General features: G+C 38.3%; 1 protein-coding gene across 1 annotated transcript in view; it reads right to left on the bottom strand.

Moving 5' to 3' along the window:
• LOC128999737 (uncharacterized protein C05D11.1-like) overlaps nt 1-21,137 on the bottom strand; it is a 56,888-nt gene extending 35,751 nt beyond the window's left edge. Inside the window, exons 1-4 of the mRNA XM_054426390.1 lie at nt 20,803-21,137; nt 15,049-15,189; nt 13,319-13,419; nt 7,045-7,254 (exon numbers count right to left, since the gene is read on the bottom strand). Of these exons, the coding sequence (XP_054282365.1) occupies nt 7,045-7,254; nt 13,319-13,419; nt 15,049-15,189; nt 20,803-20,977 (627 nt within the window). The 5' untranslated portion in view covers nt 20,978-21,137. The remainder of the gene's footprint in view (nt 1-7,044; nt 7,255-13,318; nt 13,420-15,048; nt 15,190-20,802) is intronic.
• Between the last annotated feature and the right edge of the window lie 4,462 nt (nt 21,138-25,599).

Below are 25,599 nucleotides of genomic sequence, written 5' to 3'. Positions count from 1 at the left end.
TGTGGGAGTAAAGTGATTCTTTTGGATAGGCGATAAGGCATTTTATGTGTGTGTATGCGCGTGCGTGGGACAGACAGGACTAGACAGGATCCCTTATCAGCTCATTATCATTGATTGTTGCAGCTGCTTCTGCTTATCGCTTGTTTACGATTTCAGTCGACAACGCTCGCCCACTCCCAATAAATGTAATTTTTTGTTAACATCAGACGACTCTAGTTGTTTTAAAGCGTCTATATAGATTTAAAAAATCTAACTGGCGCAGTATGATTTTGACTCCAAAGACTAAATTGGAGGTCAACATTTCGACGCATAACTTAATTACTATTTTACATTGTTCGGATAATATACTTCTACCCCTTAAAATCCTGATTGGTATATACTTAGAGGCAAAAGAAAAGAATAACATTTAATAAAACATAAACGGAGCAATGTTTTTATTTTTTTAAGTATTTGAACTCCAGTGAATCTCCATTTAACACAACAAAAGTTACGTTCTACGTTGGGACAAGAGTTTTCATATTTATTGTATTTTTGCCCCAAGCGCGGGGCCCCCTTCAACTCATTCGCCGCGGCCGTACGTTCGGGCGAGCGGCTTCATTGAAACTGAAACTTGTCCATCACAGCCTAGCACATATGCTCGTGTTAACCAGACATAAGCGTGGGGCCCAGTGCAACTCTGAGGAAAAGTCCCTTAGGATCAAGAATTTCGCTCATAGTAATGCCTTAAAATGTACCTAACAATAACCTTAAATATAGGATAACGAAAATAAAAATAAAGCTGTTACAAAAGAAGGCCATTTGGTAAGTGTCTGATCAATTTTCGAAGTTATTAATAAAAACTACTGTGCAAGGGGGCCCTGTCGGGGCCCCCCTTGGCCCGGGGGCCCCGGGCGATCGCCCCTTCCGCCCATAGGTAAGTCCGGCCCTGATTACGCAGCGCCCCTAGTATCAGGAGCGAGACAAGCACGAGTTGACTTTCATTTGACCATGGTAGTTCTTTTTTGCTTTATGCCTGTTCATTCCAGACGAATCTAATCGTAAAGCAAAACAGCCGATAACGACTAAACTAGTTATCAGTATTGCATCATACGGCTTCTTTGCCGTTTGCTGTTAGGTCGTTGGAAACGTATTGCTGTAATTTTGTCCTGGGAAACTAATGGTAGCTATGGAGATTTAGTTTTCTGTCCAAAACGTCAAAATATATTGTATATCCGAAAAAGTCGGATAAATAACGGATAGTGTCGGATATCGAATTTGGGCCCGGTTTGGATACGGATATCCGAACCGAATCCGACCCGATTTTTCGGATATCCGCACACCTCTAAATGAATCCTATTAATCAAAAAAGAACATGGTTGGTTTGGATCCAAAAAGGTGGAGAGACAAGTTTTACTTATATATTAAAAAATATATAATTGACATATAGAGGAAATAGACCAAAGCACTAGAATTAATAGAATAACACACAAAGTAAACAAGAAATGAAATGCAGAACACGATGATTTAACACTGTCACTCAATTTTGTCATCTAGAAGGGTCGGCGAACTAATCAATAAATAGCCAAAACCAGTTTCCTCCCCTTCACACAGTCTCACCGCCCCCTCCCCCCCCCACCCGGGTGGCCCAACACTTTGTCCTTGAAACACCCTTGCGTCTGAAACAATAAACCCTTACACCCTCGTTGCTGTTTTGACAACAGGTTTATGAATGCGATCACTATTTTTCATTTCCAGAATTAACTATCAATTATTATTATTTGCAAGATACAAATAGGAAACTACATCACATTATGGTATTTAAACCCTAGCAGTGGCCAATGTTAGAAGTGGGGAATGGCCAACCCATTTTGGCGATTTTGCAGACCTTTTTTTGAAAATTCGTAAAAATTCAACCGTACAAGTAAACCTAGCCAACCTCATATTCATTTTGTTCGGAAAGAACAGGAGAATCTAGAAATAGTAATATCATAATGATTTAGACAGTGTATTTTATCGATAAAGTGAAAAAAAAATTTGAATTTTTTTTTTGAAATTTCAAAAGCGGCTTTGGTATTTTTTTTCTACGGATTTCTTTATGGGAAATTCATTATATACATTTTGTAGAAAATCTAATTCCCTACATAGAAATATATAACATGTTAGGAAAATATTTTTTTTTATAAGTTTTTGGGGCGAAATATAATGACAAACAGAGAACCGAAAAAATTGAGAACCGTACAGTGTTAGTTTATGTTGTAAAAAGTTCTATAATACATGTGTATACTAATAATGATATATACATGTTTGTAAAGCTAATGAAGTAAGGAATCAAAAAGAGTCATAAAGTTTATGGTAAAAATAATTTTTTACCTATAAACATACGTATATAAAATAATGTTTATATATTTTAGCGATTTCTCGAAAAACAAAATTCACAGTACTTAGTATACAACTTTTGTACCAAATTTTTTTACTTCAAACCAACATAATAATCTTGTAATGTATTCAATTACCAACATAAAAATGTATAACATGTTAGAAATATTTTTTTTGTAGGTACGTAATAGGGACATAATAATACAATAACCGCAAAACCGCAAATAAGTGTAAACTATAGCCTACAGTGTTTGCTTGTGTTGTGAAACATTATGTAGGCTGATGATATGTAGCCTACATATTTGTAAAGCCAATGAAGTAAGGAATCCAAAAAAGTCATAAGTATGATGGTAAAAAGTTATTTTCACCTATGATTATGTAGGCCTATCAATTTGAGAACGTTTTGAATTTTTTGCGCATTTCGAGAAAATGGAGTGTACAGTATTTAGTAGCCTATATAATTTTTTACCAAATTTTTTACACCCAAACCAATATAAACATGTTGTAGTGTATTCATTTACCTTTATAAAAATGTATAACACCTTGGGTAAATCATTATAACCCCTCTGAATGTCAGAATCGTCATTTTTGGACATGATGCTAACAAAATAGCCTACAGTAGTAGGCCTATTTAGTATAGGCTATAACTTTTTTACAAAATTGTTTACCCCCGAACCATTATAAACATGTTGTAGTGTATTCATTTACCTTTATAAAAATGTATAACACCTTGGGTATATCATTATATAGGTACAACAATCTCTGAATGTCAGAATCGTCATTTTAGGACATGATGCTAACAAAATACAACCTTTTATGAACACTATTCCACAAAATTCAGTAATATTTATGCATGAAGATAACTGTTATACACACACACAACACTTCACTTACACTAACACTACGAACTAATAACATTTAGTAATAAATCGCGGATAAAACTATTACGGCAACAACACAAACAAACAATGGCAATACAAGACAGCTGACAGACTGTGGCAGTAATGACTCACTTCCGTCGTCTACATCACTGTCTACATGCGAGCATACAGAAATAACCCTGAGTGCAGGGCTGCCACTCTCTGAATCTAAATTTCTTCCTCTTCAAAATGATATACTATATGACTAGTAATAATAACTTTCACTGTAAATAATTCGTATTTTCCATACTGTCACCAGACGACTGTTGGCCATTTGTTAGAAATTTCGAAAACAGCTGTTTTCATAAAATCGTACCGATTGTGCAATCAATATTTAGTTATAAATATCACTACCACAATGAAGATAAAATCAACGGCTATCTAGTGGTATCACCCGCAACATCCCAAGACGAAAATTACCCGAGCAGGGTAATGCCAAACAAGACGTGTTTTGCCAGTTCCCAAGTGTCGGCTGCAAAAGTCGTACCGCGCCAAAATTTCATTTGATTTCTAATCGTCGTGACATTGTTATATACCTGCTACAGGGTTTGTTTATGTAATCAAATGAAAGTTCAGAATGTGATCTTTCGAATGGTATATATATTATTCTAATCTGAGTTGATTGTAAGTGTTTTTTTACCGTTAAAAAAATTTCGGCCCATACCGTAACCAGACGACTTTGGCCATTCTAAGCATCAACGTCATACCGTAACCAGACGACGGTTGGCCACTGATAGGGTGACCCGTACTATCAAAAATTAATAACTCATTACTTATTTTGAAAATAAAAAGCACTCATTACAGCACGCGCCACTTATTGATATATATATAATCCTCAAAGTAACTGTTACTTTTATACAAAATAAAATAGGTACAAAATTGTGTGGCCAGTCAAACTTTATAAACAAACATTTTATTCTATAAAATACAGATGGTAAATAGGGGTTGGTTTAAAGGAAATAAAATATAAAACATATTAATTAATTATTTTGATAAACATTAGAAAGGTTATGGGATTGATTGAACTAAAATAACCGCAGGGAAACTTATAAGTAGAAAAGTCGTCAACCACAATCTTGTTTAATCAGTACATTGTTAGAGAGAGAGAGAAAGAGAGATAGCAGATAGGGGCGTTTGATTATGAATCTTAAAAAGTAAACAAACAAGGAACAACGACACGACGATACTCGTTTACGTTTACAGCCTTATTGTGTCGCCCACTACATTTGCACACGTGACCACCTTTGTTTCTTCCTTATCTTTCATCCGTCCCAAAATAGAATTCCTGAAATAGTTTGTTGGTATAATCTCCCCTCCCACACAAGGCGCAGTGCTCAGTGCGCAATGTAGGTTGCCGTGGCAACCGTGTGTCGTCATAGCGACTTAGCCAATCACGCACTCGCACTGCGTTGTATATTACGATACGAATAGTTGTGTTGGAAAGACAACGCGATAGGTGGTAGTTTCCTCAAAATTACGATCGATAATCATTGCGTCTTGACTGAGCTGAGGTTCTTGCTTATCAAGACAGAATTATGAAACGGAGAGTAAATTTAAATGAAAGTTAGTTCCTTATTTATTAATTTAATTTTTATTTGCTACTTCAATAAGTATTCGGCTCGAACATTTCGAACTTTTTGAAAATCACGAGCCGAGCCGAATAGGACGCTATTCGGCTCGAAAAAGCTCGATGTTCGAATACTCGCACACCCCTAAAATGCATGTTTAGTAATTAAAATATTTAACACTTTTAAGACAATTGACAATTATGCACTGTCACACTTCTTAGGTCGTGTAAGGAATAATTGCATTTTGATTTATATTTAGACCTGTTTTACGAATGCTTTGGTTTTCACAATACACCTTTATTTGTCAACAATATCATACAGCTATTCACTGAAACATATATGTTTTTGTAAGTCAGAATATTCAATACTAAAAACAGAATTACTGTATACACAAATCAGGTAAAACGTTAAAATACATTTTTTATAGTAACCAAAACAAAATGCATTTTTCTCAATGTAATTCATTTAGGCTCCATGGCAAGAAATAGTTTATTGATCAATATGAAGCAACTGTTTCATGAAAAATTGTCTGTAGCTTCATTTAAATGGTTTCAACTAACAGCTGTAGGAATGTTATTATGATTTATTGCCTTCTCTGCACAAATGTAAACAATCTGCACAAATGTAAACAATATAAATGTTGAATATTTAAGGTTTTCAGAATTTTTCACCGAAACAAATATTATACTGAAACATAATATATAAGGTACCAAATAGAAACTCTCCTGGTTATTTTGGTGGTGGAACCACACTGATCGGTAAAAGAATCACAGAGAAATTGGTGAACATACATAGAAAAAAAAAAAAAACATCGCCACAAACAAATTGAGAACCTCCTCCTTTTGTTGGTAGTGGGGAAGTCGGTTAAAAATAAAATAGATGAAAATGTTTTTGTAGGGTAATTCAGAGTTACTTTATAAGATTTTTATAGCATTGGTATTTATTGCAAAGTCGTTATTGAAGTTCATTATTGAATATTAAAGAGTAATACATTTAAGAGTGCCACAGTCAGTATTTTATTTGGGGGAAATTAAAGTAATATCAAAGGTGGGAGCAGGTAGCTGGTTCGACTTGATACGGAGGTGTTGTCGGAGGTTGTGACAGTTTATAAAATAGATGAACCGCCAAAGTACCAAATTAGCCATAAAATAATAAGCAAAATTCCAATACATATTAATACGATCAAGCACAATATTTACTGTTGGACTGCGAGACTCGACCTTCGTTTTTGAATCGTTGGCCAACGAACAGGATTTGCTTGGTACTGGTAATCTCAAACAATTAAATCAAATATCACTCTTCCGTTGACACATTCGCGATCAGTGTGTAACCGCGCCGTATCTTCCCTTTTGATAGATCCATTTCACATTCTTAAACAAAAACTTCAAATTGACTGTAGCACTCGAGGTCATTCATTATTGTATATAAACATGCCAATCGATTATTAGGTACAATCAATTGTAGTACTCGTCAACACTGTACAATAAATCAAATTGTTATTGAACTTTTAGTTCTCAATAACCTTGGTAGTTCATTATTAGCAATATTGGTTATCTAGTGCAATAATAGTAAAATTCAGTAAGTCACAGGCCACTACAAAAGATTCACCTTTAAAGTGCAACACTAAATACTAGTGTAGTAGTGAGCAGATTAAATTCAGTGTAGATTAAGATTGGTTATTGATCATTATATTAAAGGTATTTCAGTCTGGAAGAACTTCAAACAGTACCAAGGACGTCCCATAAGGACTTCTGGCGATAATTTTTTATTTTACAGGGCCCACTTAAATATTTCTTTAACACCAAGCTTCCACTGCCAAAGCTCTGTTCTATATTATTATTGCCTTCCAAGTTCTTCCAACCTAGGGACAACCAAAATTTGTAAAGAATTCTTTTTAAGAGCATTGCAAGGAGTAAATATATTTAAGTATAATATTTAAATATATAAAAGTAGAGGGAACCTTTTGTTTTTCTTTACAAGTGATAGTGACAATCTGATTGGTTGGTTTACACCAACTCCTCCCTGCATCTCCCCAAACACACTGATATTATAATCGTCCCCTGCAACACCTCCGAGAATCTCCTGCGGTCACTATTTTCATGACTCTTGAACTATTCTATATTTCCTGGTCCCATACAAAATTCACATTCCATTCACAGTCTTTACACAGCTCAGTTGGCGATACCCTGAACTCACATTACCTTGTCATTGTTGACAGTCTCGCGCAGGTTCCTCATGATGCCGCCGGTCTCACTCTTGTAGCCGCAGTGTCCCGGGTAGATGGTCCTCAGCAGCTGCAGGTACACCCTAGACTCTCCTGTGTTCTCCCTCCCTTGCATCTCACAATACACCACCCCAGCATCCTCTCCCTCCCCCGTCACATGGTGTACCTCCGTCACAAACGCTGAGTCCTACAGAGAAAACATTACAAATTAAATATGTAATTGATTGGTCATAGTTACAATATTTGAGATAATTTAATTGTAAAATAAAAACAGTAAGATTTGATTTAGCATCTCAAGCAGCTTAAGAAAAAGCGGGGACAGCAAGTTGTAGGTTGCAAGTATTTGCCAGTTACAAAAACTGCATACCGTACTTACCTTGTCTATAGGGGTACCATCCCTAGGGGTAGCCTAAGCATGGAAGACTGGCATTCAAGTACTTGTAGCTATAAACTTGCAGTCCCTACTTTCCCTGTCTGTAAGCCGCTTCACGCAGAAGCAAAAAGAAGTTGTAACTTTTGGGAAACTATAATTTACAAGTTTTAACTGTCAACAATATGCAGCAGAAGAAAACTTTTGTCCCTAATCACTGTTTCAACATTGGAACATTTTGTGAACTTATTAAATAATTCCTTTTCAGGGTTACTCAGAAAAAAAGATTTACCCCAAGTCACGACATATTTTTTAGTTATTAATGATAGCCTAAATATACTATTTAAAAAATACCGCAGCAAACTGAAACCTGCGAACTAAGCGAATTTCCATTTGCCAGATTAGATTTACACTAAAATGTCTCCTTAAAAATATCACATTTATTCCCTATTTAAAAAGAATTAGTTTAACAAGTACTTAGGTTTGCTGCAACAGCGAGGGTAAGTTTTTTTTGTTAAATGTTAATTGTTTAAAATGGATTTTCCAAATTTGATCAACATATGTTCATAAACAAGCAAACTACAACAATTTACTTTTTCTCCTTGGGCATTTTAAATTTTAAATTGTTAGAATTTTCTCTGTAACCATTAGGTGCACAATAACGCTTCAATATACAAAATTTCTTTTGTTTTTTTTAGCTCTACACAATTTTTTGGAAGTAATTGCAAAATTTTTTTCGGCTTAAAATGGGAAAAACCAATTTTTACCCCATAACACCCTCTTTAAATCCGTTTCCATAGTCCAATCATTCTGGTTCCCGAACTCGTTAGAATAAGCATAGGTTTGTGAGGTACCAAATTTTAAGGGGGGTAAAAACGTACTGCTAATCAACAAACACCATAACTAGTTTCCATCCACGATAACCTACTCCTAGGCCTATGTGTTGGCCCTAGCTTCGGCTATGAGCCAAAGAACGTAGGCCTATTTTTAATCACAGTGAAGTACACAAACACGCCCACAACTGCATTCCCTTATATACAATAGCCGTACCGCAGGGGGCTCACGCTTGCGTGGGTTCGTGGCCTGGGCGACCACGCGGACCCTAGCTCTCCCAGAGGGGAGGTAACTGCCCGGTGTCAGACCCGGCACTTCAGGTAGACCACAGTTATGGACGACTGGTAAGCGCCAGCCCCTTAGGGGGAGCCTCCAGTGACATTCCCTCCATTCAGGGTGGGGGGGGTGTTTAGCTCTCAGTGACGCCGTTAATTCCGCCTCTCCTCAACTACCTGTAACTGTGGTTGTGACTGAGTCCTACCTGTTGTGTTCGACTGACATTTTGTGAGGCATATCCTCGACTTTGGAAGTAGCCTCGTCCTGGGAGGTGAAATACCTAGCCCCCAGAGGGGAGGTAAATGCTCCGTGTTGGTATCGGCATTTTCAAGTTGGCCACAGATATGGTCGACTGGGCATCGGGTCCCAGTGACATTCCTTTATCCAGGATGGAGGGGTGTTTAGCTCTAGGAGAGATGGAAGTACATCATAATCTCTAACCTACCTGTGTCTGTGGTACTTTGGGCTTCGGCCTGCTTGTGGTGTGCGACCAGCATTCAGTGGGCAAATCCTCGACTTTGGAAGTAACCTTTCCTGGAGGTGAAAACGGGCAAGTACCCGCAGCTCACGGGGACACTCAAGGGCAACGTAACTTTCTGCAGTGTGAGGGCAACGGTTTGTAGGTACTTATGCAAACCTATCCCTGTCTCTGAGCACGGACGGTATGGTTATCTTGAGTGTGGGGGGTTCTTCCCGGAACCTCAATTGAGTCAAGGGTGTCGCCACCTCTGGTGGATAGGTTCATCCGGGTGGGTCCCACTTCTATACCTGCCTCCTTTTGGGAAACCCTGATGGCCTGGCAGTGATGTTGGGTCTGACGGGCAAACGAAGTAGATCGGGTGCTGGGTCCGAGCCCGCCAGGGGTATCTGGGGATCTATCGCTCTGGATATCTCTGGTTCCCAGCAATGGGTCAGGCCTCGATCGGGCAGCGGTGTAAATGGGAGATTGGGGTTCCCCCCGTCAGCGTGCTGATGGTCCCCTTCCTCCTGGCTATTGATGGCGGGTTCTGCCTGTCAGGGATGAGATAGGTCCCGAGTGTTGCTTGCACTAAATGCGTCGGGGCGCTCTACTATGGACCTCTAGGTTCCGACCTAGTGGAACCCAGGTGGAGTGACGCTTAAACAAGCAGCCGGAATCCCTGGTTAGGATTGAGGGGCAACCCTCTTTCCGAAGGGTCTGCTTCGGCAGCCGGCGAGCCTGATGACCTTAAGTCATCCGCCCATGATGTGCTAAAGGTTGATGCGTAAGCTTCGGCCTACATCATGGGGCCCGGGTATGTCCTGAAGGATAGGTACCGGGTAAGCAGTCAGGGGGCTTCGGCTCTCATGACAACAAATCTAAATCTAAAATCTAAAATATACAATAGCACACCATTTCACAAAATAAAGTTAACCGACCGATTTTACGAAGATTTAACGCCGATGACAACATGACATAACCTCAAAATGGTGTTTGTTGACGGACGCCAGACGACAACTAGACCGGCTCAACAGGAATTTCCTATCAGCTGTTGGCTAGTTCTTGAACTCACCACCAGAGCGCTTACGCCTCGGCCGAGGAAATCGTGATTTGAGCCGGACAAGATTATTCGCTGTTCGACCGTCGACTCGTTCACGAGAAGCCCCTTATAACACAAATTACGATCACGCCATACCACTACGTTATCCATTCAGGTTAGCTAAGTTTGTTGTTAGACTTTCTAACGTTTATTTTATTTTCGTTTTATTTTAACATACCCATACTCGTCTGCCACTTATTTTACCCGTTCAAGTCCGATTTTAAATTGTCTAAATTTCAATAACTAAGCTTTCGCCGATTGAGTCTTGACCCGCCAGTTCCTGCCGGTCAGTGACTAGCGGTGGATATCTTTCGGTTTGATTTAAATTAATTGGCTCCGAAATTACGATTTCTCCGTTCGCTTAACGAATTATTACCACATCTAAAAATTATTTCTCGTTTTTCACCGTTTTAATACCCCGAGACTTATCGATCGAGTTCTAAACCTCGTCTTTGGCGGGGTTTTTTTTTTACGAATATTAGTATCAAATCTATTTTAAATCATCCCACGATAAATTCTCCATTCATTTATATTAATTAGGCCCCCACGACTCTGTAGGAATTGCTTTTTACATTATATTCGATTTTATTATCTAACAACGTCTTTAGCCAGATAGTTTACAGTTTATTACGAGTATTTAAATCACATTGGCTTAAGAGTGAATACTCGTCGGCCCTACAGAGTCATTCTAAAAGTTAGGCAAAATTCTCCACAACACGTTAACGAAGGCTGGGATGATATAGCTCCTACTGGGCGTCTGCAGGATTTCCTGAGCACTTCTAGAGCTCTGAGCCTTCGATTAAATTTTAATAAATTGGTCAGTCAAAGTCGTGAGAACTTCGTATCAACCCCTGGATTTTTCTCGGCTCCTTCTGAGCACTCCGGGGAAGAAATTTGATTGTGGCCAGTTCTAGGGGTAGGCCTAGCCTGACTTTGGTGAAAACTAGTTTATTCCCCCCCTAGAATTTTGCGTCACAGGTTTACACGTTTATACAAAATTTAATCAAAATCGGATAGTTTTTGCTCGAGCTAACAGACATATATATAAATATATATATATATATATATATGAATTTGAATGGATAGTGTTTTTGGCCTCTAGGGACCTCAAAACGAAAAAGAAAATCGGTCCCAGGTCCAGGTCTTACCATGAGTACTATGGTAATAGTTTATTCCCTATATATGGGAAATTCGCTAAAAACGGACTATAGGCCCAAGTTCATTTTAAAGAAATAGTTGGACGTAAATAGGTTATCAATTTTGTCTTGAGCCTGAGGCAAAATTTTATGCAGAAGATTACTTTATTTTAGAAAAAAAAAACACTAAGTCAATAATATAAGTATTATAAGCTTTGCCTTTTTCTGCCTTTAGGCTGAGCATAGTTGTTAAAAACATAAAGAAAAGTTTAGTAAATATTGCTGAAATAAATATTTTTATTTTTAAATTAAGGGTGCGCTCTACCTCAGCTCGGACGATGTTGCTTAACGCCTTGTTCCTAGACCATTGCATTGAACAGCGTCATGATGAGCGCTTGCAAGCCTTTTGATTCTGTGTGATTACATCGTTATCCTTAAACCTTTTAGTAAACTAACTGCAGATTCTTGTTTTCAAGAATCTATTGCACTACCCCCGTTTGTTATTTTTTCTTTAAAAATTATTTGGATGTGTTAAAATTTATGATAAAAAGCATGTATTTTAACATTTTTACCAACCTTTTAGCCCAACATAAAAAAAATATTCAAATTTTAAAAAAGCGCCGGACTTATAATAATATTTATCGAAAAATATGACACCAAGATCTTTTAAATCGGTTCAAAATTGGGGCTACAAACAGTAAGAGAACCAAAACCCTTGCATTTGCACGCACCAGACAGGGAAGAGCGCAGCCTTAATGTTCTTTGTTGTATGAGGAAAACATTCAACACTTGCTGGGTAAATAAATTGGCGTAAAAAATAATCTCAGTGAATAAATTCTGAGCATAATCTAGCCTACTTTTAGGTAATTAAGTTTACAGCAATATTATTTTTAAGTTTAGAAATAATGTGTTAAATGTTTAAACAAACTAGGTACAACAATATTATAGAAGAAATAAAAAACCAAGGCTTATTAAAGAAAAAAAAATTAGGATATTTTCAAATGTTGCTACAATGCTAGAGATTAATCATAGGGTCAAAGTAACATATAAAGAGGTCAAAAATGTCATCATAGAGTGACACAGGGTCATTGAGCTGAATAAAGAGGTCAAAGGGCTCAATGTGTGATTTGCTACATACTAAAACATACTTTGCCCTATCAGGAGCAACACAGAAGTTACACTGGGAGCAAATAGAAGGTAATTAATGTAACTTTGGTACAGTAAGTACTGCCTGCAAGCTATAATCATTAAATAAAACTAGGTGGCGTACGCAGACGCTTCCACAAAATTGAGCGGAGTTATCAGGACATTATAATACTGGTTTGAAGCTAATGGACTAAAACTTAATCAAGATAAAACTCAAGCATTAAATTTTCGTACTGCACAGTCTAAAGAAGGTTAAAATTAAGAAATCATCTTTCTGGGTCAGTTGATACCCCTTAGCAACCATGCAAAATTCTTTCGTTTGGAACTGGATATTAATTTTTCTTGGAGTAACTGTAATGATACCTAATATTATTAGTAAACTAAATTCAGCCTGTTATCAAAATGCTAGTACTTTGTAATAATATTGACCTTAAATCTAGAATTAATATTTACACTATGCTTTTTTTCAATAATTATAAACTATGGGATTGAGTTCTGGGAATTATCCTGTGATTCAGCTAAAGTTGTTAAATTACAGAATTAAAGTTTTTAATAATAACTAAACTAGCTGTTACCCATGGGCTTCACCCCGTATGACTTCATAAGTAGGTACTGTATTAACAAAACTATTGCTTGGTTAAGTTAAGCTGAAATAAATAAAACAGAATACGGTAATACAAACAAATAATCACACCTGATTTGAATAAGGTAATAAATTGAAAGAATAACAAACAAATAAGTACAGCTGAGGTATTTTTAACATTATATATATGGAAAGTTCCCTTTAGAAAGGATTTTGTCGCTCCGGCTCTTTCTTGCTTGTCACAACTATATTTCTAGTACACATACTACACATGAAAGCGCATGATCGCGCAATATGCAAGTTTAGGTACCTTAGAAAGCTCATAAAGCTGGATACAAGACACTCACCGTAAGAGTGGGGTACAGAATATGGTCCAAGTAGATGGGGATGAGTGAAAGGAACCCCTCACTGCCAGCTGTTGTCATCGTGTAGCAAGTGTGGTCTGTATCTATAACATACACAGACACACATTGAGTGACTCTTTTTTAAGCTTACCAATATATTTACCAATCAATGTAGGTCCTCTTCTTTTATGGGGGGTTTAGTCGGTTTTATTATACCAAGCAATAAGCAGATTAACTATTGTATTTATTTGAAGTTATACCAGTTGACCACAAGATAAAATTAATGACACTTAGAATAGGTATCTCTTGTCAACTAAATACAAATTTACAGAAAGAGTCCTGCTTTCACAAGAATGTTGTCCTAGATCCTTAGTATCTAGTAGAATTCAGGAGAGTTTATTTTGAGTTAGCTTAATGTTTGTTTACGTAGTGCTGGAAAAGGAACCTTGAGTCGGCCATGTTATTTTGCCATAACTGACATGTGGTAGGTCTAACTTTTCTCAGGCCATGTAGTTACTAACCTATATAAACCTATTGATAACTTTTAATCACAGAATAGAACAGGCCTGTTCTACCTAAAACAAGGTAGGCTACAGTAGAACCTCTCTAATCTGGCACTGAGCTAGTCCAGCCCGCAAAGCAGTGTGGAGGGATTGAGACATGTTACAGTACTGAGGCTAGATCGGTTAGTACTCAGTAGTAGTTGTGTGACGTGAATGTTTTTTAAATTAGTGCTGGTAGTCGAGTGTCGTCTGCCCTGAACGTTTTCGGTGACCAGTTTGGTTTTTATTTAGTGTGCTGTGCTACATCTTCTAACTTCACATTGTAAAATAAGTAGGATAATTGAAAATGTCACAGTGTACAACAAAGACATAGGCTCACTGCAAGTAAATCATTGACACTTGTAAATAAAAGAAAACAATATTTTAAAAATAGGTAGGTACTTGAAAAGTGATATTAACCCTTAGAGTGCCAGGCGAGAAATAAAAGTAATGCTCAAAAAATGCCGATGATTTTTCCCGAAGGTCGCGCTAAAAATGCCGAGCGCGATCTGGCGATTTTTAGGTTAAAATTTCGTAAAAATCGAATTTTCGATATTTCGACCAACGAAAATCGATGTATCGCATCTAGTAACTTTCGACTCAATGTTAATATATGGGTTAAAAGAATCCGAGTATCCATTCGGTTGTTATGACAACTGTTCGATCATTACGAAACGTCCGGTCAGCCGGACGTTGGCACTTTTGGCTCGTTCTAAAAACGTCCGGTCGGCCGGACGTCGGCACTTTTGGCTCGTTTTAAAAACGTCCGGTTCCCCGGACGTTGGCACTCAAAGGGTTAAAGATGTCTAACCTTAGCCTAGACTAATGAATAAATTGATCTTGGACATGCCACAATACACGACATAAGAAAGAACATTGTAAAGATTAAATCGTTTTGCAAAAATATTGACAGTTCAAAAAGAAACAGAATAACTTAGAGAACGGGTGAGTTTCTACAAGAAGGACAGTCTATAGCCTATGCTTGGTTTGATTTAATTTACAACAAAAAAAAGGTTTTTAACCTGACGTGAGTTAACCACAAACCTCACAAAACACAACTCGTATAGTCGCTGCCACTACAGAAACCAACTAGCCTGACTATAATCACGCTACCAGTTGGGTGGTGAAGTTATAGCCTGAATGAAATAACAGGCATAAATGGAACTAAGTTATAGTCTACTAGTTATTTACCTGTCCATGCATTAGTCCCAGAAGCCAGACATCTATTGGCCAAGAGATCCAGAACGCCTTTGTATGGGTACTGTTCACTCCCCAGAAAAACCAAATGTTCCAGAGTATGGGGCAAACCGTCATCATCATGGGCCTCAGTAGCTGAAAGAAAACAAAAACTGAAATCAGGCCTACGTCAGTGTAAGTTATGCGGAAGTGCGGAAGCCATGCCAGTAACATTTTTTCTTCATCTCATTTTCAGGAAGGCTCTCCATTCTCTTTTTATAGGTTCACTCAAAACAAATAGGCCTATACCGGTACCTATATCATGATTATGTTTAACTTACAACAGTAGGCTACCTATACTTTAATTTTAAGTTTAATGGCAGTGACACACTATCGATCTTTTCCCCAATCAAGACCCCGAACTGAGCAGACAGAAGGGAGGTAAATATCAGCAAAATTTCAACCCGAACATTTTTTCAATCAAGACCAAGGCCACACGAATTCTACCGAGCCCAGTATAATAGGCCTAAGGGAGTAGAGAGAGATGTCGAGAGCGTGTTTGTGTAAGAACGTGAGAGGAGGTGTTCTAAAAAGAGTGCTCAGTAATATGAATTGATTAGTTTTAGGCCTAGGCCCTATTCATTAAATAATATGTTACAGCTAGCCTATGATATTTTTTTTAATTGCCTTTAACAATATTAATGTTTACATTAATTTTGAAAGAATATTTAAGTAGGCTACTTTCAATTTCATATTTTTATTTTTTATTTAAAAATTATTTTTTTAGATATTTTAATGTATGACCCTTTTTATTATTTACCCATTGCTATGGTCACACTAAATAAAAAATTGGTTTAATGGCTTCAACTTGTAAAAAAACATTTTCAACCTTGATCATACAAACCACAAAATTAAGTTAGCCTAGTACTTACAACACAAATGCCTATAATATATAACAACAAAATATTACCCAAAATCTTTTTATTTTACCAATTAAGTTAAAGAGGGTAGTTGCCATATTAGGAATGAGAACTATCAATGCTAGCGTTGGCGGTCGTTTGCTGCGGCACTTGCGACAGCGTACGGGGCAAAACCGTGACACACTACCATACATCACTCCGTACATGCAACTAATCTTTTCTTTGATCTTTCGGAAAAAAAAGAAAAAAAAAAAAAAAAAAACGCCTCTAAAGCGCTCTTCTCCCTGCTTGGCCTGATGTCTGGATCACTGTATGGACCCTTGAACCTGTTCCATTTGACCTCCCTTCTCCCTGCTCCGTTTGGGGTCCTGATCAGGGAAAAATCGATAGTGTGTCAAACTGTTTTGATCTACCACCTAGCCTTAACTTTAGGTAGGCCCTCAACCTAGCCGTAACTCAGTACCGGTACGGTATTTTGTACTTGTGTGAACCTGGCAATAACTTGGCAATAAGTAGTGCGCGCGCCACAAAAAATCTATTGCTGGCCGTTTTGCGGCAAAATACGTCCGCGATGCATATTACCGATGATGCCAACAGATAGAGGACACTTTAACGGACACGACAGTATCAACATTATGTACCTGGGGAGTAGTATAAGGGGGGTAATTCGGCAAAAAGTAGTGCGCGCGCTACAAAAAATCTATTGCTGGCCGTATTGCGGCAAAATACGTCCGCGATGCATATTACCGATGATGCCAACAGATAGAGGACACTTTAACGGACACGACAGTATCAACATTATGTACCTGGGGAGTAGTATAAGGGGGGTAAAATCGGCAAAAAGTAGTGCGCGCACTACAAAAAATCTATTGCTGGCCGTATTGCGGCAAAATACGTCCGCGATGCATATTACCGATGATGCCAACAGATAGAGGACACTTTAACGGACACGACAGTATCAACATTATGTACCTGGGGAGTAGTATAAGGGGGGTAAAATCGGCAAAAAGTAGTGCGCGCGCTACAAAAAATCTATTGCTGGCCGTATTGCGGCAAAATACGTCCGCGATGCATATTACCGATGATGCCAACAGATAGAGGACACTTTAACGGACACGACAGTATCAATATTATGTACCTGGGGAGTAGTATAAGGGGGGTAAAATCGGCAAAAAGTAGTGCGCGCACAACAAAAAATCTATTGCTGGCCGTATTGCGGCAAAATACGTCCGCGATGCATATTACCGATTATGCCAACAGATAGAGGACACTCTAACGGACACGACAGTATCAACATTATGTACCTGGGGAGTAGTATAAGGGGGGTAAAATGAGCAATAAGTAGTGCGCGCACCACCAAAAATCTATTGCTGGCCGTATTGCGGCAAAATACGTCCGCGATGCATATTACCGATGATGCCAACAGATAGAGGACACTTTAACGGACACGACAGTATCAACATTATGTACCTGGGGAGTAGTATAAGGGGGGTAAAATCGGCAAAAAGTAGTGCGCGCGCTACAAAAAATCTATTGCTGGCCGTATTGCGGCAAAATACGTCCGCGATGCATATTACCGATTATGCCAACAGATAGAGGACACTCTAACGGACACGACAGTATCAACATTATGTACCTGGGGAGTAGTATAAGGGGGGTAAAATGAGCAATAAGTAGTGCGCGCACCACCAAAAATCTATTGCTGGCCGTATTGCGGCAAATTACGTCCGCGATGCATATTACCGATGATGCCAACAGATAGAGGACACTTTAACGGACACGACAGTATCAACATTATGTACCTGGGGAGTAGTATAAGGGGGGTAAAATCGGCAAAAAGTAGTGCGCGCACTACAAAAAATCTATTGCTGGCCGTATTGCGGCAAAATACGTCCGCGATGCATATTACCGATTATGCCAACAGATAGAGGACACTCTAACGGACACGACAGTATCAACATTATGTACCTGGGGAGTAGTATTTTTAATTAATATTTTTTAAGCTCATTTTACCCCCCTTATACTACTCCCCAGGTAGACCTACATAATGTTGATACTGTCGTGACCGTTAGAGTGTCCTCTATCTGTTGGCATAATCGGTAATATGCAACGCGGACGTATTTTGCCGCAATACGGCCAGCAATAGATTTTCTGTAGCGCGCGCACTACTTTTTGCCGATTTTACTCCCCTTATACTACTCCCCAGGTACATAATATTAATACTGTCGTGTCCGTTAAAGTGTCCTCTATCTGTTGGCATCATCGGTAATATGCATCGCGGACGTATTTTGCCGCAATACGGCCAGCAATAGATTTTTTGTAGCGCGCGCACTACTTTTTGCCGATTTTACCCCCCTTATCCTACTCCCCAGGTACATAATGTTGATACTGTCGTGTCCGTTAGAGTGTCCTCTATCTGTTGGCATAATCGGTAATATTAAAAAATATTAATTAAAAATACTACTCCCCAGGTACATAATGTTGATACTGTCGTGTCCGTTAGAGTGTCCTCTATCTGTTGGCATAATCGGTAATATGCATCGCGGACGTATTTTGCCGCAATACGGCCAGCAATAGATTTTTTGTAGTGCGCGCACTACTTTTTGCCGATTTTACCCCCCTTATACTACTCCCCAGGTACATAATGTTGATACTGTCGTGTCCGTTAAAGCGTCCTCTATCTGTTGGCATCATTGGTAATATGCATCGCGGACGTATTTTGCCGCAATACGGCCAGCAATAGATTTTTTGTAGCGCGCGCACTTTTTGCCGATTTTACCCCCCTTATACTACTCCCCAGGTACATAATGTTGATACTGTCGTGTCCGTTAAAGTGTCCTCTATCTGTTGGCATCATCGGTAATATGCATCGCGGACGTATTTTGCCGCAATACGGCCAGCAATAGATTTTTGGTGGTGCGCGCACTACTTATTGCTCATTTTACCCCCCTTATACTACTCCCCAGGTACATAATGTTGATACTGTCGTGTCCGTTAAAGTGTCCTCTATCTGTTGGCATAATCGGTAATATGCATCGTGGACGTATTTTGCCGCAAAGCGGCCAGCAATAGATTTTTTGTAGCGCGCGCATTACTTATTGCTGATTTTAACCCCCTTATACTACTCCCCAGGTACATAATGTTGATACTGTCGTGTCCGTTAAAGTGTCCTCTATCTGTTGGCATCATCGGTAATATGCATCGCGGACTTATTTTGCCGTAAAACGGCCAGCAATAGATTTTTGGTGGTGCGCGCACTACTTTTTGCCGATTTTACCCCCCTTATACTACTCCCCAGGTACATAATGTTGATACTGTCGTGTCCGTTAATGTGTCCTCTATCTGTTGGCATAATCGGTAATATGCATCGCGGACGTATTTTGCCGTAATACGGCCAGCAATAGATTTTTTGTAGCGCGCGCACTACTTTTTGCCGATTTTACCCCCCTTATACTACTCCCCAGGTACATAATATTGATACTGTCGTGTCCGTTAAAGTGTCCTCTATCTGTTGGCATCATCGGTAATATGCATCGCGGACGTATTTTGCCGCAATACGGCCAGCAATAGATTTTTGGTGGTGCGCGCACTACTTATTGCTCATTTTACCCCCCTTATACTACTCCCCAGGTACATAATGTTGATACTGTCGTGTCCGTTAAAGTGTCCTCTATCTGTTGGCATAATCGGTAATATGCATCGTGGACGTATTTTGCCGCAAAGCGGCCAGCAATAGATTTTTTGTAGCGCGCGCATTACTTATTGCTGATTTTAACCCCCTTATACTACTCCCCAGGTACATAATGTTGATACTGTCGTGTCCGTTAAAGTGTCCTCTATCTGTTGGCATCATCGGTAATATGCATCGCGGACTTATTTTGCCGTAAAACGGCCAGCAATAGATTTTTGGTGGTGCGCGCACTACTTTTTGCCGATTTTACCCCCCTTATACTACTCCCCAGGTACATAATGTTGATACTGTCGTGTCCGTTAATGTGTCCTCTATCTGTTGGCATAATCGGTAATATGCATCGCGGACGTATTTTGCCGTAATACGGCCAGCAATAGATTTTTTGTAGCGCGCGCACTACTTTTTGCCGATTTTACCCCCCTTATACTACTCCCCAGGTACATAATATTGATACTGTCGTGTCCGTTAAAGTGTCCTCTATCTGTTGGCATAATCGGTAATATGCATCGCGGACGTATTTTGCCGTAATACGGCCAGCAATAGATTTTTGGTGGTGCGCGCACTACTTATTGCTCATTTTACCCCCCTTAACCTACTCCCCAGGTACATAATGTTGATACTGTCGTGTCCGTTAAAGTGTCCTCTATCTGTTGGCATAATCGGTAATATGCATCGCGGACGTATTTTGCCGCAAAGCGGCCAGCAATAGATTTTTTCGGGCGCGCGCACTACTTATGGCTGGAGTTATTGCCAGGTTCACACCAATGTATTTTGTTCCTCAATAAAGTAAAAAGGGGGTTGTTCCTGCAACACATTTGTTTGCTTCTCTTGTGCTTCGTTCGATTGGGTAACTTATATTGATCTTTTACTCTAAATGATGCCTAGCATGCTTCACTAATTATGGAACGATTGTTTTGAAAGAAGCGAGTAACTTATTCTGCCACCCCAGCTTCATTGTGCAAGCACCACTGAGTACTTCAAAGGCCTTCATCTCTCAGATGCCAAGCCTAGGTCAAAGTTAGTTACAGGTTCTAGCCTAATCTTTCATTAGCCAAGAGTAAAGAATGAAATAGGCCTAGCCTAATTTTCTTCAGAATAGCCAATTACAATAGGCTACACAATATTAAAATTAAGATGAGTTTGTAAATTTGAACTTACCTAAACAGAAATAACCATTGACAACCGGCCCTTCAACTTCGGCCAACACAATTGTTAACCCGGTAAGGGACGATTTGTATTTATGAACTGGAATTAAATCATTTGCTTTAGATGAGCAGACTAGGTAAAAATTGCTCTCTGCTTTAGCAGGGGGAGATTTGTCTACAGGAGCCATCCTGAAAATAGAAATCAGCAACCCTATTTTTCAAGTAACTTCAAAGATAATGATACAACGAAACTATAACCTAACAGATTGGAATGGAGAACAGGAGGTAATCAGCCTAGATCATCCCTGTGAAATAGTAAATCAATCAAATCCGAATCCGACAAACAAGTGGCTGCTATTCTCTCTCAGTCTCACTCTCACTTATTCTCAGCTGATTTTGATTTTACAGAAGAAGAAAAATAAATAATTCCAAATCTGCTGATCCCCGTATATAACAGGATTCCAACACAAAAATCTTAAAATCAAGCAGTGAATATAGCACTCATGTATACACTAAAAATACCCAGCCTAATAACAAGCTTATTGGCTCATGACCTTATTTTATTACAATCCCACAAATCAATTGTTCTTACAATGTACAGTACTGTTTATTTCCAAAGTACTATAGATTAAAGCTTTAATTTCTTTGAATTATAAGATTACTAGCTGTACCCGCGGGCTTTGCCCCGTTTAACTTCTTAATTTTCAAGATGAGCTCGTTCGCATGGCTCAATCACGTCCTGGTTGAAGTTCGTTCGCTACGCTCACTCACCTTTAAGTTGGAGCTCGTTCGCTGCGCTCACTTGCCTTCAGGTTCGCTCGTTCGCTACGCTAACTCGCCTCCAGGTTGAAGTTCGTTCGCTACGCTCACTCACCTTTTGGTTGCAAATTAGCTGTTGTTATAAATTTAAAAAATAATAGTGCTGCACCCTGTTGGTAATCCTTGTAACTTTAATGCTATTGAACATCATAGAATAGAACCAACTTGACACAGCTGTTAAGATTCATTAATTATTTTTAAATATGAAAAATCATAAGGTTAACATGGGAAACTCCAGAGCCACTGGGGCGGAGCCCGAGAGTCTGATCAGAATAAAAACTACTTAGTTTTCCTATTTAATGCCTAAAGAATCAGTGTACCAAATTTCAGCCTCCTAGGTAAATGGGAAGTGGGAGAATTAGTGATGAGTGAGTGAGTCAGTCAGTGAGTCAGTGAGGGCTTTGCCTTTTATATATACAGGGTGGTAAAAAAGTCCCTGGACAGTTAAATATTAAAAAAAATAGTGCAGATAGAGCTACAATACTTGGTACAAAGTTACAGGGCATAAAACTCTATTTTAACACATATTCAGTGATCCAATAACTCTTCAGGGGGGCGGCCCACAAGGAGTCGGAAGAAAATCTTAAATGGAAGCATAGGTCAATATGCACATCAAATTAAAGATCTTTTTTAGTAGAATACAATGCCGCAAACCGCACTTCAAAAGGTTGATCCCGCGCAAAATGACAGATGTTCAAAGATTTCTTGAATCCGCCATTTTGAATCTTTGAACGGCTGCCATTTTTTACTCAGGCATTCTTTTGAGCTTGAATTTACGGCATCGTAATCTAAAAGTGAAGACCTTTAATTTGATGTGCATATCGACCTATTCTTACGTTAACAATTTTCTTCCAATTTCTAGGGCTATGCCCCCTGAGGAGAAAGCGTATAATAGCAATGTAAATTAAATGAATCTTTGAACAACTGTTATTTTGCGCAGGATCAACCTTTTGAAGTGCGGTTTGCGGCATTGTATTCTACAAAAAAAAAAACCTTTAATTTGATGTGCATATTGACCTATGCTTCTATTTAAGATTTTCTTCCGACTCCTTGTGGGCCGTCCCCCTGAAGAGTTATTGGATCACTGAATATGTGTTAAAATAGAGTTTTATGCCCTGTAACTTTGTACCAAGTATTGTAGCTCTATCTGCATTATTTTTTAAAATATTTAACTGTCCAGGGACTTTTTTACCACCCTGTATAGATAACTGCAGTCACTACTCTCTGGTTGAACATTATAGAAAAACGTGCCACTCACCCACGTGCCACTGTTTTTGCTTGTTTGTTTTTTGTGTTTCGTGTTGTTAGGTTGGCCGTGTGATCCCAACCTAACAACACGAAACTCTGAAACAAAACCAGCAACACAACAGCAGTGGCAAGCTTACGTTTTTTAAACACAGAGTGGTTACTCCAGTTATTATTATAGCTCAGTGTTTAAAACACGTTGACTACCATCCGTCACACTCCTCTGTGTGAGACGTATTGTAGTTAATGTGTTAATCTATGCTAGTACAAATGACAGTTAACACCACGGCCACATTTAACTCCAGGCCGCGGCCTGGTAGAATTGGCAACATTGCAAGAAAGTAGTTGTGTCTAGTGCCAGAATGTCCCATAAGATAACAAGGCAGACGGGTAACACCATAATTTATTCGCGTATTATTAATTTAAATTTATCAACATAAATGTATTAAAAGATTGAAATTAAAACATATGGAATTGGAAACCAAAACAATATTTAAATTGAAAAAAAAAAACATTTTTTAAAATGTAAAGTGGAGTAAATATTCCAATAGCCCAGCTAACCAGCTTTCGTATTTTTTAAAAATATACAAATACCATTAGCTGCATCCACAACAAAACAGCTGACTATCTTGCGATGTTGATTTTGCCACTTCAAAAGCCACGGCCTGGTAGAATTGGACAACTATTCTGTGTATAGTCAATGCAAGTAGTGTTGTCTAGCACCAGACGTCCGATAAGATAACATAACATGGCAGAAATGTGACACCAGCTCATTAATTTGCGTATCATTCATTCAAATTACATTTATTAGTCCTAGCTGTTGGCTAGTCCTACGTACGGGAATCAAGTAATCGATTAAAACTAAAAATATAATTCAGAACAGCTATTTTATACATGCATAAAGAAAAATTCGGACAGTTTAAAAATGTTTAGTGCACTTAAGGCCATTTTATGTCAGAAAATACAAATATTAAAAAAAAAATATTAACTTTTCTGCTATTCCTGTCTGTGAGGGTATGGAAATCTAAGTGCCATTTTGTCATCAATAGGCCCTACTAAGTAGTTTAACATATACAATTTTTTTAACATTAACTTCGTTCCACCCTGTATAACATAGAACCAACTTGTTTAGTTGAAACATCTGACAAAATTCTAAAATTCTGTTCAAACTAGAGGTCGTCCAGTGGTCGAAAACTCGACCAAAATAATGTAATCTAACAAAACTGCTTTATTTTTACCCCACGCTTTAAATAAAACATGTGATTGGAATTTGTTCAATTTGTTTTGATTTTCTTTATATATCGTTGTAATTTCATCACCAGCATATGATGGCAACCAATAAGGCTCAAGTAATCTTTTTTATTTAAAATTAATTTTTTGTGCTTATATTTTAGCCTATTTTAATTTATAACGGGATTCTGCACATCTACAGGAAAATATCTTTCCAACAGGATGCGTAGATTTTACCTGCGATGCACACGAGCTGAGAAAAAAGTTAAAAAAAAAAAATACCTATTAACGTATAGGATACTCAGGTCAACATGGGGAACTACAGAGCCACTGGGGCGGAGCCCGAAATGATTTTTGAGATAAGGATAGGCATATTATGTCAATTGGGAATGTGAGCTATCGTCATGCAAAATTTCAGCCCAATCCGTCCAGTAGTAAATGCGCGATTGAACCCCTAACAAACATAAAAACTTTCACATTTATAATAAAAGTATGATTGTAATAAAGTGGCCTGTTTTACTAAAATTTTAACATCATATGAGTGTCAGATATGAAATCTGACCATTGACTTTGTCAAATTCAGTGTTTTAATGTAGGATAGTGAGCTAACTACGTTATTTCGCAAGGTCTACGCGTCATTCAGGTGTCATTTATCAAACTAGTCAAAGGTAGATCGCCATTGATTGCCTCTAACTCTCTTTGACCTCTGACAACTGATTGATTACAACTTTATCTGATAAAGCACAGCTCTCTCTAGCAAACAAGTGTTGGACTAACGACTATATGAATGTAGTGTATCTACATTCTACCATTGACGTGTATAGTCAATGATTCTACACTCAACAGATAGTGACCATCAAAGGTTAAAAAAAATGAAAGTCAAAAGACACCATCCTACTGGGAATACTGTACCCTAGGTAACCCCTCTGTGCTATCTTACGTCCGATATTCTTATTTGTTGACAATTTCAACTAAATCATTTACCCGTAATCGAAATGCCCTTACGAGAATAAACAATTAAACAACATCATTCAGCTTTTGTTCCAAATCTGCAGATTAATTCACTACAGATCTATTTACGTTTTTCAGTTGTAGCTTTGTTAAACATGTATAGATATTGGGTTAGTTGAAAATCGAACAACAGGTATTGAAATATCAACTGACATTGTATTAGTCACGACCTTTTCCTATAAGTATAAGTATAGAACTTACCATTTAGGATTTCTTACTCGTTCATCTCAAACAAAATTTCAATTGAATCATCTATCACAAGTTTGTTCCATAATAAATGCCATCAATGTAACTAGTGTATCACGCCAAAGTGTTAATCAGCTATTAGGGCTACTGATATATTTTTAATTCATGGCTCCTGTTAAAACTATAAAACATTACTACAAATATCTGTTCCATAAACAGTTGACCAAGCATTTGATTTAGCCTAAACATAATAAAAATAAATACAATACCATTTACTAAATATAGTTTTGTCTTTGACGAGTAAATTATTGAGAACAAG

This window comes from Macrosteles quadrilineatus, unplaced genomic scaffold (genome assembly GCF_028750875.1).
Source record: "Macrosteles quadrilineatus isolate MER2022 unplaced genomic scaffold, UCM_ALF_1.0 Scaffold_8__2_contigs__length_117827958, whole genome shotgun sequence".
Lineage (NCBI taxonomy): Eukaryota > Metazoa > Arthropoda > Insecta > Hemiptera > Cicadellidae > Macrosteles > Macrosteles quadrilineatus.
This window is presented reverse-complemented; position numbering and strand designations above follow the sequence as displayed.